Raw genomic sequence first — 13,952 nt, forward strand, 5'->3', positions numbered from 1 at the left:
ACTTTAACCGTTACCTGCCAGTTACCACAGACACACACAATTCATGACTCTCTGATTTTGCACACACTCATTTCACACAAGTTAAAGATCATTTCGTGACAAATATTGAGCAAACTGCTTGTCCTGAACTTCAGCGAGAATTCCACCCCAGATAATCTGAGAATTAACAGCTTATTTCGATGAAATATTGAGCTAACTGCTTGTCCTCTTACAGGTACGCTATATTATCAGTTCCCAACTCTGTCGTGTTTTTCTTTTCCATGGAAAGGTGTAAAAGTAAGGTCATTCGATCTCTGCAATGCAGAATGCAAAGCAAAATGGTTCAGGAGGGAGCTTTGGCAGCTCTAGCATCAGTAACTGATTCGTCACAGGAACCTTATGGTTTCTGCTTCCTCCGCCATCTTATGTTTCAGTGGTGGCATCTCTGGTTGACGTTTTACATGCATCTGCAGGAGCAATTTCAAAAATATCGCTGTTAAGTTTCCAAAAGTATCTTGTTGAAACCGTGTGCTCGTGCCAAATCTCTGGAGTGCATCAGTTTGGTTGGAATGGCTGTTGGGAAGGACAATTCAGATATGATGCTAAGCAGGTAGCGATCTAAGGTTCACTATTTCGTTGCATAGGAATTGTGGTCTGTGGATTACTGATGTAGTGCAAGATATGGCAGAATCCTACTTGGAAGGAAGGGATCGACGAAAGAATATCCGTTAAATATTTTCCTATTTGTTATTTTTGTTAGGAAATAAGAGATATCTTGCTAGTATTGGCATGATATTATATTTAGTAGGATTTCCTCTTTATTAGCATTAATCATAAAAGATATTGGCATATCCCATAAGGCCTATATATGGCCACGTTTGTAAGGAAGATCGGCAGATTTTTGAGAAAAGAAAACTCTTCCTTTGAGAAGTTTATTCATTGTGTGATTTCTAGTACTAACATTCTACACCATTTGGTATTCAGAAACTGGGTATCGATCCTTCCAACATGGTTCGTGGTAGAGGTCAGGGTGGTCCTCGCGAGGCTTTAGTTGAGGAGGTAATGGAGAGAACGAGATACGATGAACTATCACGCACGGTTGAGCAGCTCGCCGGTCAGGTAGCAACCCTGTTACAACGACATGAGCGCCGTCATCCTCCTATTGATGAGTCCAATTCATCTGATGCCGATGACGATAATGATACTGATAACCCTTTTGCTGGGCGTGAGCGTGAATCTAGGAGTTGGGAATCATCATTCCGCATCGACATTCCTGAGTTTCATGGTAGCGGGTTGACACCAGAGGATTGTATCGACTGGTTTTCTACTGTGGAGAAGTTCTGGAATTTAAGAGGGTTCCTGATGATCGAGTGGTTCCGCTTGTGGCTACACGCTTTCGGGGTAGGGCTGCTGTTTGGTGGCGTCAACTGAAAGCTTCCCGGATTCAAAAAGGTAAAACTCCTATTTCTTCCTGGGCAAGGCTTGAAAAGTGTATGCGTTCAGCCTTTTTGCCATTTAACTATACCAGAGAACTGTATATTCGTTTACAAAACCTTCGTCAGGGTTTTCGTTCCATTGATGAATATACAAAAGAGTTCTATGATTTGGTCACTCGGTCAGGTATTACAGACACCGATGATCAGCTTGTCTCCCGCTATATAGGTGGTCTACGTGAGACTTTCCAAGACACACTAAATATGTTTGATTATTTTTCTGTGTCTGAGGTTCACCAACGAGCTCTGCGTCTGGAAAAACAATTATCCCGTAAGTCAATTAGAGCAGCTGTTGGCCGTCCTACTATTACTCCTTCACAGATTGCTTCCGCTCAACAGAATGTTAGTACGTCTCAAAGGCCTGGTCCTAAATGCTACCGTTGTGGTGATCCTGGTCACTTGGCAAACGATTGTCGTAAGGCTGGTCGACCCGGCAAAGCTTTACTTGTAGAGCCGACTGCTGCTGATGATATATTTGCTGATGCGGAGGAGACATCAACTGAGTTCGATGAAGTATTTCTGCCAGGAGACCAAGGTGACTGCTTGATGATTTCTCGACCATCGTTCCTGACGCCGAAGGTTGACACTGACGAGTCATGGCTCAGAAAGAACATCTTCCAGACAACGTGCACCATAGAAGGAAAAGTCTGTCGAATGATCATTGACTCAGGCAGCTGTGAGAACGTGGTGTCTGAAGAGGCTGTGAGAAAACTCAAGTTATCGACAGAGAAACATCCTAGTCCGTACTCTCTTCACTGGCTGAGTAAAGGTTCGGAGGTAACTATTTCCAAACGTTGTCTTGTGAAGTTTTCCATTGGTTCTGTATACGAGGATGCTTTGTGGTGTGATGTCGTGGTTATGGATGCTTGTCATCTGCTATTGGGACGACCTTGGCAATACGACAGGGAGGTAATTCACAATGGTAAACTAAACACATATTCATTCTTGTTCAAATCGACTCGCGTCACGTTAGTACCTGCCAAGGAAACTGTGCACAAACCACTCTCTAATCTGGCTTCCAATTTTCTGTCTTGGCGTACGTTTGAGACCGAGATGATGGTTGAGGGTATTGTGTTCATCCTGTGTGGCCTTTCTCTTGCATCTGCGTCGACTGTGGCGGTTCCGTCATGTATCCAGGGAGTATTATCGGACTTTGCAGACATTTTTCCCCGTTGACCTTCCGGATGGGTTGCCTCCATCTCGAGCTATTCAGCACCGGATAGACTTAGTACCAGGATCGGTTCTCCTAATCGAGCTCATTACCGTATGAGCCCAAGAGAACACGAGGAACTACAACGTCAGGTAGGGGAGTTGTTAGCCAAGGGTCTCATCAGGGAGAGTCTTAGTCCTTGTGCAGTTCCGGCGTTACTCATTCCTAAGAAGGACGGTTCATGGCGCATGTGTGTGGACAGTCGTGCTATTAATAAGATTACGGTGAAGTATCGTTTTCCCATCCCTCGTCTGGATGATATTCTGGACCAGCTTCATGGTGCTACGATTTTTAGCAAATTGGATTTGCGTAGTGGCTACCATCAGGTTCGTATACGGCCTGGAGATGAGTGGAAGACCGCTTTTAAAACTAGGGAAGGACTTTATGAATGGTTGGTGATGCCGTTTGGTCTCTCCAATGCTCCGAGTACGTTTATGCGTGTCATGAATGAAGTATTAAAACCATTCTTGGGTAAGTTTGTGGTCGTTTATTTCGATGACATTTTGGTTTATAGTACTAACTTGGATATGCACTTGCGTCATCTTCGTGAGGTCTTGGTAGTCTTACGCCAGCAAAATTTCTTTGCCGCTACAAAGAAGTGTGTCTTCGGTACAGATCGCATTTTGTTTCTTGGATACGTCATATCCAAGGATGGTATTTCCGTGGATGAATCGAAGGTTGATGCTGTGCGTACTTGGCCTTGTCCGCAAACAATCCATGAGGCCAGGAGTTTTCATGGGTTCGCATCCTTTTATAGAAGGTTTATTCCCCACTTTAGCACTATTGCAGCAGCAATCACCGATTGCATGAAGAATGGCAAGTTTTCTTGGACAGATGCAGCTACAGCAAGCTTCCTCTTACTGAAGGAGAAGCTTTGTTCTGCCCCCTATACTGTCGTTACCAAATTTTTCTTTACCATTTGAGGTTCATACAGACGCCTCTAAGGTTGGTATAGGTGCAGTCCTCAGCCAATCCAGCAAACCGATCGCATTTTTTAGTGAGAAATTAAATGGCGCTAAGCGTAATTACAGCACGTATGAACTAGAGTTTTATGCCATCATCCAAACCCTTAAGCACTGGCGTCATTATTTGATTCATTCTGAATTTGTGTTGTTTACTGACCATGATGCTCTCAAGCACATCGGCAATCAAGTCAAGATGAATGCACGACAAGTTAAATGGGCTAATTATCTACAAGATTTCACATTTGTCCTCAAACACAAGGCTGGAACTCAGAACCGTGTGGCTGATGGTCTCAGTCGTCGACGAAGTCTGCTAACGTCACTACGGACGGAGGTCTTGGGTTTGGAATCGTTTGCTGATTTATACAAGACTGACCCCTATTTTGGTTCAATTCTGGACGCTGTGCATGCTGGCAACAGTACCCAGTTCTCGCTGTTGGATGGTTTTCTCTTCAAGGGAACTCGACTTTGCATTCCTGACTGTAGCTGGCGTTTACGTATCATTCAAGAACTGCATAACGAGGGTCACTTTGGTCGTGACAAGACCTTCCAGTTGGTTTCAACATCATACTTTTGGCCGCGCTTGTTTAAAGAGGTACAACGTTTCGTTTCTCGTTGTCATATCTGTCAGGTATCTAAAGGTTCTACGACAAATGCTGGTCTTTATATGCCATTACCAATTCCGTCTAAGCCTTGGACTGATATTAGTATGGACTTTGTTGTGGGTTTGCCTCGCACTCAACATGGGATGGATTCTATTTTTGTCGTCGTTGACAGATTTTCCAAAATGGCGCACTTTATAGCTTGCAAAAAAACTACGGATGCAGTTCATGTGGCATTTTTGTTTTTTCAACACGTGTATCGTCTTCATGGTCTCCCAGAGTCCATTGTATCGGACCGTGATTCTAAATTTCTTAGTCATTTCTGGAGGTCTCTTTGGAAATTATTGCGTACGGAGTTGAAATTCAGCAGTGCTTATCACCCTCAAACGGATGGGCAGACAGAGGTTGTTAACCGATCTCTTGGGAACATACTTCGCAGCCTGGTGGGTTCTCACACTAAACAATGGGACAAGCATTTGTTTCAAGCAGAATTTGCCTTCAACAGAGCCATTCATAAGAGCACCGGGTTTAGCCCTTTCCAAGTGGTCTGTGGATTTAATCCGCGTTCACCCCTTGATCTTGCGCCTGTGCCAGATTTGCAACGAGTACATGCCACTGCTGATGAGTTGGTGCATCACTTACAGCAGATACATGACGAAGCTGCTCAAAACTTGGTGGCGTCCTCTACGAAGTACAAAACGGCTGCCGATAAGCATCGTCGTCACGTTGAATTTGAGGTAGGTGATTTCGTTTGGGCTGTACTTATTAAGGAACGTTTCTCTACGGGCACATACAACAAATTGGGTCCTCGCAAGATTGGTCCGTTTGAAATTATTGAGAAGATCAATCCTAATGCTTACCGTTTGCGACTTCCCAGTCATATTCATACTGCTGATGTGTTCAATGTCCGTCATCTCATTCCTTACCACGGCGACTTGTCTGATGATGATTTTTCTACCCTGCCTAATTCGGGGGCGAATTTCCTCTTTCCCGGGGAGAATGATGTAGTGCAAGATATGGCAGAATCCTACTTGGAAGGAAGGGATCGACGAAAGAATATCCGTTAAATATTTTCCTATTTGTTATTTTTGTTAGGAAATAAGAGATATCTTGCTAGTATTGGCATGATATTATATTTAGTAGGATTTCCTCTTTATTAGCATTAATCATAAAAGATATTGGCATATCCCATAAGGCCTATATATGGCCACGTTTGTAAGGAAGATCGGCAGATTTTTGAGAAAAGAAAACTCTTCCTTTGAGAAGTTTATTCATTGTGTGATTTCTAGTACTAACATTCTACACCAATTACCCCTAATGTCACATGGGTGTAGATCACACATGGCCAGACTTTAGATTATTAGTGTTCAAGGGTGATATATGACTGTCTTTGTTGTAGTACTTCACATAGGCATGTCGATGCATTTCAACTTGAGGATTTGAAAATGCACATTAATTTATGCAACAATTAAAGACTTGCGGGAACACATGATTATGTTCTGTGTATAAACTAAGATTGCTACGTACTGTTTTCCTTTATCCAGTTTGTGTTATTCGATTATTTGCATACTTATCAACACCACCATAAGATGGCTGCTCCGTGTAATCACAGAAAGCTGTACTAGGAGTTAGGATTGCCTTCCGTGAGGCTTCAAACAAAGAAGATTTCTCATTGAGCCGTTGCGCAATTAAAGGGGTCTTCCCCCATTTATAAATCTGTAAGAAGGTAATGTACGATAGGAGAAACGAACATAAAAATTATGTTACAAATCTGTAAAGTACTAATTTAAAAGGTTAACACTGGAAAAACTAATTAATGTTTTAAGTTTAACTGTCTGTCAGTGTTATATATGAAAGGTTACGTAATGTTAGCAAGGAAAGAGTATACATTAGAAATAAGAAAGGAAACAGCACAAGTAGGACGCGTTTAATAAGGAAACATCGATAGTATTCTAAATTCAATCTCACGAAAACCTACATATACACACATCTTTTGCAGCTAGTTTCAAAGTAGAGTTTTTATGAGTTTTTCTCTTTGCATCATCTTTGAGTTAGTGTTCTGAGCATATTTATTACAATGGCTGGAAGAATAGCAGGAGTTGCAGCAATAGGAATAGATTTAGGTAGGACATATTCATGTGTTGGTGTATTGCAACATGACCGTGTTGAGATCATTGCTAATGAACAAGGAAATCGTACCACTCCTTCTTATGTTGCTTTTACTGATGAACAACGTTTGATTGGTGATGCTGCTAAAAATCAAGTTTCTATCCATCAATACTATTTTCGGTAAGCTTTTCGACATCTAATTATTTAATTACTCCGTGTGCATCATTGATTGTTATTGTCATGCATTAGTACTAGTTTTGTGCTAAGATATGGCTTTCTGATTCTGTTTTCTGTTTCGTAGATGTGAAACGTTTAATTGGTAGGAAATTCAGCGATAGCACTGTTCAAAGTGATATGAAGATATGGCCCTTCAAGGTCGTTGGGAAAGGTGAGAAACCCATGGTTGAAGTTATGTTCCAAGGAAAGCCGATGAGATTTTCAGCTGAGGAAGTCTCATTCATGGTTTTAGCAAAGATGCGAGAAATTGCCGAGACTTATCTTGGTTCGAGTGTTACAAATGCTGTTGTCACTGTCCCTGCTTACTTCAATGATTCACAGCGCCAAGCGACTAGAGATGCTGGGACCATTGCTGGCCTTAACGTAATGCGAATCATCAATGAACCAACGGCTGCCGCGATTGCTTATGGTCTTGATAAAAAAGCAAGCGGTGTCGGTGCTAGAAATGTTCTCATCTTTGATCTTGGTGGTGGTACTTTAGATGTTTCACTACTCACCATTGAGGATGGTATCTTTGAAGTCAGGACTACATCCGGAGATACCCATCTCGGAGGAGAGGATTTCGACAACAGAATGGTCGATCACTTTGTTCAAGAATTCAAGAGAAGGCACAACAAGGACATTAGTGAAGATCCAAGTGCTCTTAGGAGGTTGAGGACTTCATGTGAGAGGTCAAAAAGGATCCTCTCATCTACTACTCAAACAACCATGGAGATTGATTCTTTGTATGAAGGTGTTGATTTTCATGCATCCATTACTCGTGCTGAATTTGAAGACTTGAACAAGGATTTGTTCAAGAACTGTATGGAACCTGTTGAGAAGTGTTTGGCGGATTCTAAGATGGACAAGAGCAGCGTCCACGAAATTGTGCTCGTTGGTGGATCCACTAGAATTCCAAAAGTTCAGACTCTTTTACAAGATTTTTTTAATGGGAAGGAACTCTGCAAGAGCATCGACCCTGACGAAGCTGTGGCATATGGCGCTGCAGTACAAGCTTCTATTTTGAGTGGTGACGGTAACGAGAAGGTGAAGGATTTAGTGCTGTTGGATGTCACCCCCTTTTCTCTTGGTATTGAGATAGTCGGGGATCGTATGAGAGTGGTAATGCCGAGGAACAGCCCCATTCCAAACAAGAAGGTAAGTGACAACTTCCGCACTACCGGCAACGCACAAACTCGTGTAGAGTTTCCAGTGCTCGAGGGTGAGAGAGCTAGAGCCAGTGACAATAATTTGTTGGGTACGTTTAATTTAAATGGAATTCCTCCAGCCGCTCGTGGTGCTGTCAAGTTCACATTATGCTTTGATATGGATGCAAACGGTATACTGAATGTGTATGCGAAGGAGAATAAAACATGAAAGAACAATATGATCACAATTGTTAATAAAAAGGGGAGGTTTTCTAAGGATGAGATTGAGAGGTTGACTCGAGAGGCCGAGAAATACAAAGAAGAGGATGAAGAATACACGAAGAAAGTGGACGCGAGGTATTCTTTTCTGAACTGCATAGACGACATGAAGGCCAAAATCAATAAATTAGGACCAGAGCTGGCAGAGAATTTAAAGAAGAAGATTGAGAGTGCACTCCATCATGCAAATCAGTGGTTGAATAGCAATTGCAGTAAGGGAGCCACCGTAGAGGACATCAGCGTCAGGGTAGCTGAGTTGGAAAACGTTTGCAATCCTATCATAGCAAAGTTAACAAAGTTTTACCAGCAGCGTGGTGCCAGTCCGGACAATGATAGCGAGTCTGATTTAGTTCCTTTGTTAGGAGCCGACTTTAACAATGATACATAGTTACACTTGACTGGAATCTCCAGGTATAATAAGTCTGATTTTGTGTTCCTTATAATTTTAGGCCTCAAGTCTAGTTTCAACTTTTGTGAAGCAATTTTAGGTCTTGATGACATATGAATTTGGTAAAATAAGAGTTCTGGCCTTTGATTATATTCATCTTATCTTAAATGAATTTTCTTACTTAAAAAAATCTTCTGCTGGCGAAAACACACTTGGAATGAGTAAAAATCAATATTTATCAAATCATGCACAAGAGTACATTTACCGATAACATAAAACATCAAGGAGTTACCTGGAAAACTTTAAATAAGTTGTCTTTGATCTATTCTGTCTTTTAATGATTTATCTAAACCCAAACATGCAATCTAAACCCAAACATGCAAGAGTGTATATAGTGCATGAAAGTCCGACTGCTCCGGCAGAGCAGAACTGCAGAAGGGGGCCAAGGGGCTATCAACCAAGTTAATTTTGCTCACATGTGTAAGCCTAAGCTATAACCTAGTTCGGTGATCACAATATCAATTGTGACGAACTCAACACTACAGGTAAAATAACTCAAAGTTCCAGTCAACCTACAATTTAGGGGTATCATTTCCATAAAGATCAAAACTAAAATGTTGCTATCGTATACAGAGGTTCACGAGGCAGTCATTTAACACAGTGTCAATGCGGTGCAACATTGTTTAATTATGAATAATGAATATCTGTCCAAGTTCAATGGAGTTAAGAGCATCTCCAATGGTAACTTGTTGTGCATTTTTTGTGGAAGTTGTCTTTTCCTATGTAAAGACCAAATTTTCCTTAATTTTAGGAGATGAAAGAAAAACATCTCCAACCACAAATTGTGTTTCTTTAATTTTGAATTTTTTAAACCATTGATCCAAATTACATATCTAATCATAATCATTAATAATGATGAGTAGGATGTTCACATCCTCTAAGAGAACCTCTAAAACTAGAGGATAGCATTGAGGATGTGTACATAACTACCATACACATCATCTTTACATTCTCTTTTCACATTTCCATTGGAGATGATTTTTTGGTTAAATCCTTGAAAATCCTATGTGGCCTTATATTTAGGATATTTCTAATGTCTCACTGGAGATGCTCTAAATAAACAAACAATCAACACATACCAGTTGTTACCAGTGGTGTCTTTGAGTTGTTTTCTAGGAGTTATGCTACGTTGACCCGGGAAAATCCCATGTTTCAGGGGCCCATTCGCAGGTTTTGTAGGGGGTGTTGTTTACCCACCCGTGAGTCCCACATGACTGTGAGTGGCGGGATTTTTCTCGGGATTCTCCTCCCGGTGAACCTAGAATTATTGGTTTTCTAGCTAATTTGGTATGCAACATTGGATCAGCAGGTGGGACATAGAATTCATGGACAAGCACAGATTTTGATTAAGGAAACACAAACTAAAAATAATTGCACTGATTCTAGAAGATTTGGATATAGACAGATTAGGTTTCCATGTAGAAACAATTTTGGGCTTACTTGATAACATTTCTGTCTAAAAAACACGAACAAATTACAAATTCAAACTCGGCACACCCAAAACATCCAGTCAAGCACTCCAACTAACTAAGAAAAAAAAACAAAAAAACGGGTATGCGGCGAGTGATAAATCTTTTTTCTTTGACCTTGGTCGTCGCTTTTGACCAAGGTGATTAGGGTTTGACTTTTCTTCTTTTAGAATTTCATCGGTTTTCATGGCACCACCATCTAGTGGTGCTTCTTCTTCTTCCACGGTTCTTTACATGCCCCTTCATCTGCTCCCACAGTGACGGAGGGTTTTATTCGGGGAGTTCTTGCGACTGATTTTTCTAATAAGGATGATAACAGATGTTTCCTCCTCTTCCTACTGGTGAAGGTAGCACTATTATTGACCTGAGAAGAGGTAGATCTGAAGGTGGGAAAGGTTCTTGGGCTGAGATGGCTTCTAAAGTTACTAGTGAGCAACATATGAGACAAGGGGAAATAGGTTACCGAGCTACTCAATTGATAAATGGTAAGATGGATACGGCTGTTTGTTTTTCTGATTTTTAACATAACATTAAGAAATTTGAGAATCTGGTTGTGGGTGCTTTTGTTGGGCGTCGTCTGCCTTACTATTTTGTGAAGAATTCTCTATTGTATATCTGTAAATTAAAGGGAGAGGTTCATATGACTTTGCATAGTGATGCTACTTTTGTTTTTGAGTTTAATAATGATGAAGATAGACAAGATGTTCTTAAAATAGGTCATGTTTATATTACTAATAGATTGTTTTTTATTACACCACGATCTCCTCTGGTTGAGCAAATGGTGGAGGATTTGAAAACTGTCCTTGTGTGGTACACATTGTGGAAGATTATTATGTTTATGTGGACCAAAAAGGAATTGGTATTATTGCTAGTTTTCTAGGTAAGCCTCTGATGACATATATGAATTTTGCTAGAGTTTGTGTAGAGGTTGATACTTTATGTGATTTTTGTAATGAGATACTAGTGATGATTGACGGGAAGAAAGCTTCAAAGTCCAGGTAAAGTGCCCTTGGAAGCCTCCAAAATTTTGTGAATACAAAATCTTTGGACATACGGAAGCTAAATGTCCTAAGGTTCAGCACAGTGAGGTGGCGGGTAAGAAAATTCAAGGAGGAATGAAGCCTCAAAGAAGTGAATGGGTTGTAAAAACTTTTAAAAAGGTTTCAAATGTGGAGGATAAGTCAACTCCAGTGGAAGGGTTAGTTGAGGAGGTCTTAAAAGTTAATTCTGAGGGAGAAGGGGGATACCATGGTGGATATTTCTCCATCCAATGAGGAAGATATGGCTCTAGAATCCAGGAAGAGAGTATATAATGATCAAGTAGCATATTTTTTTCCTATTTTAATGGGTCTAAGAATCTTGGGAAACCTCAAGAAACTCAATCAGTTATACACACTAAAAATACTTTTGATGTCTTAATGGAGGTCACAAAATGCTATTGAGGAAGCAGAGAAGAATATGAGACATCCTTGTATGAATTCTAAGTTAGTTGAGAACATTGATCCCAATTTGGGAAGTAAGGATCAATCTTATTTTTCTGTTATTGAAGGGAGCAGTGGTATAACTCATTTTCTTAAGAAGGGTCAAGCTTTTTGTTAGAACACTGCTCGGTCGAACTCGCAAGCGTTGCTATCTCAAGCTTGTTTGTCAAGTTTAGTTTCCAAAACTATAAGTCTTGATTTCTAGTCTACTTATAACTATGTCTCGGACTAGGATAGTAAGTGTAGCTGAGCTCTATACTCCACGGTGTTCATCATGCAAAGACGAAGAACTACTCAAGGAAGTGGTGGATCTTCATCGAGAAAAAGTTATGTGGAGACTTAAACTTGTAGTTGCAGGAAATCCTACACTACACCCCTCATATGATTTCATTATTACTGAACTCATTTTTAGATTTATACTCTTAATTTTATTGATCAATCTTTGAATATTCTTACAAGAAAAGATAAAGGAATCAAGAAAGACCTCTGCTCTAGACTTTCTCTCTCCTATTTACTTGTTTCTTACTCAAAAAAGATCTCCTCCCCTTCCTTTACAACTGAACGACTATTTATAGGGAAATACATAGGGGATGACAGCTAATTTGTCCTTTATTTTCGAATATGACTTGCGACATTCTCGCAACCTTACAAATATTAATCTCGCAAACTCTCTAATTTTTGCAGGACCATCACATCTTTCTCATGATTTTAGCTAACGTCGTTTATTATATCATTTCTGAAATTGTTCTGCGACGTTGTTGTGTTGTGTTGTTGATAATTTCGCTAAGATATTATTGTTGGGAGATTCTGATCCTACATTTTGCCTCTTCTCATACCTTTTCTGCGAAGTAGAGAATGATGTGAGAAACGCCGCAGCTGTTCCTCTCTTCATATTCTGCATTTATCACACATATTCTTTCTTCCATCCGTTTCTTGACACGTCTTTTGTAACCGCTGCTTTTTAACCGCTTATATCTTCCCGTATTAATCGTGTTTATCTTCTCGAGGAAAAATTCCTTCTATATATATTCCGTCTCACTCTCTTTTTCTTTCTTTTTATTTTCTCTGCAACTTCATCGTTCTTCTGCAAATTCCGTTATTGCATCTTTTCTTCTTTCTTCTTCAATCTTTTTAAGTTCTTCTTCATCTTCATACTATTTCTTCTGCAGATCTTCATCATTCGTAATTTTCTTCGAAATAATCTTCCTGCTAGTGTTTTCCATGGATTCATCAAGGTTAGTTTTCTTTTTTCTTCTTTTATGGGTTTTGCTGAAATTGATCTTGTTTACTGCCTTATTTGATGTTGTTTATGTGATTCCCATACTGTTGTTATTTCAGCAAAAACGTCTCCAACACTAAGTTTACGGTTCAGAACCCTAACATTCCCAAACCGCAGCATAAAGTTGTTGCGCATAAAAGAAAGTCTGCGAATGAGAAGGTAGTAAGAAACATTATCCTTTTCTAATAACAATATTGTTGCCTCTGTTTCTTATCTAGATTGTAATTCGCAGGGTGATAAGGATGTCAATAAACCTCTCAAGAAATCTCGACACCTTAAAACTGTTCAAACTTTTGTTCCACTCCACTTACTTATCTCTTCTAAATCTCCTGCGACATCTTCGCAAGATAAACCCTTATCTCCAATTCGCGAAAAAGCTTCCTCAAACTTCATTTCTTCAACTGATCATTCAATGGTTGAAACCCCCTTTGTTGATCCTTCTGTGAATGAAACTTCTTCTCTTCCTATTGAGAATGTTTCTCAACCTTCTATCATTGCCAGTTCTCTACCTGAGTCTCTTCCCCTTTCGAAAGAAACCGTGGAAGGAATAGATATTTCTTCATTGATCCTGTCAAGTCTAATGTTTGCGAAATTCTGAGCAAGCATTTAGGTTCTGACAAAGCTGCTTCGCAGACAGCTTTGGAAAAAGAGTGTAATGCTCTTCGTCTCGAAAATCAAAAGCTTCAGAATGTTTTGTTGGATAGTGACAATCTTCGCAAGAAGAATGATGATTTGAGAGGTATGATTTTCTTATTTGTGTCTTCAATTTGTTTTTTAATGGTTTTATCCTTCCCATATTTAATTATCCTTGAAATCCCTCTTTCGCATGTTAAGCCTTAAACCAGAAACGAATAATGGAGAGATATCAATTTGAATCTGCTGTTGAAGAATCCCGTGTTGATAAAGAAATTTTGATGGATCAATATAACCAATTAGATAACCTCTATTCATATTCATATTCTCTTGATCATATAAATAATCTTACCAATGAAAATACCCAATTAGTTCAGAGACAAGATTTATTAAGTAATGAAGTATCTCGCCTTTCTTATTCTTTAACTAAAGCTAATTTAGGGATGGAAACTTTATCATATGAGAATAAAACCTTATCTCAAGAGAAGCGAACTTGTTTAAACAAGATGGCGATATCTTCGCAACAACTTAGCATTCTTCAGAAAGTATGTGATGACCAAGAGCAATCTCTTCGCTCTTTGAGAAATGAAATTAAAGAAGTAACAGAGTCATCTATCGCTGAAAGAGATACACTTATTCAAGGT

The 13,952-nt window shown here is 39.8% G+C and overlaps 2 protein-coding genes across 2 annotated transcripts; both read left to right on the top strand.

The window, feature by feature from the left end:
* The first annotated feature begins 6,709 nt into the window (after positions 1-6,709).
* LOC113293439 (heat shock cognate 70 kDa protein-like) lies at positions 6,710-7,948 on the top strand. Its single transcript, XM_026542075.1, has one exon. The coding sequence runs from the start codon at positions 6,710-6,712 to the stop codon at positions 7,946-7,948; it is 1,239 nt and encodes a 412-aa protein (XP_026397860.1).
* A 9-nt stretch (positions 7,949-7,957) lies between these two features.
* Positions 7,958-8,386, top strand: LOC113296060 (luminal-binding protein 3-like). The gene has a single exon (XM_026544398.1). The coding sequence runs from the start codon at positions 7,958-7,960 to the stop codon at positions 8,384-8,386; it is 429 nt and encodes a 142-aa protein (XP_026400183.1).
* The last annotated feature ends 5,566 nt before the right edge of the window (positions 8,387-13,952 follow it).

Source organism: Papaver somniferum, chromosome 7 (genome assembly GCF_003573695.1).
Source record: "Papaver somniferum cultivar HN1 chromosome 7, ASM357369v1, whole genome shotgun sequence".
In the NCBI taxonomy this organism is placed as follows: domain Eukaryota; kingdom Viridiplantae; phylum Streptophyta; class Magnoliopsida; order Ranunculales; family Papaveraceae; genus Papaver; species Papaver somniferum.

Bases quoted from the DNA above. Each gene is read 5' to 3' on its own strand.
- LOC113293439 (XM_026542075.1), top strand. From the start codon at position 6,710: ATGAAGATATGGCCCTTCAAGGTCGTTGGGAAAGGTGAGAAACCCATG.
- LOC113296060 (XM_026544398.1), top strand. From the start codon at position 7,958: ATGATCACAATTGTTAATAAAAAGGGGAGGTTTTCTAAGGATGAGATT.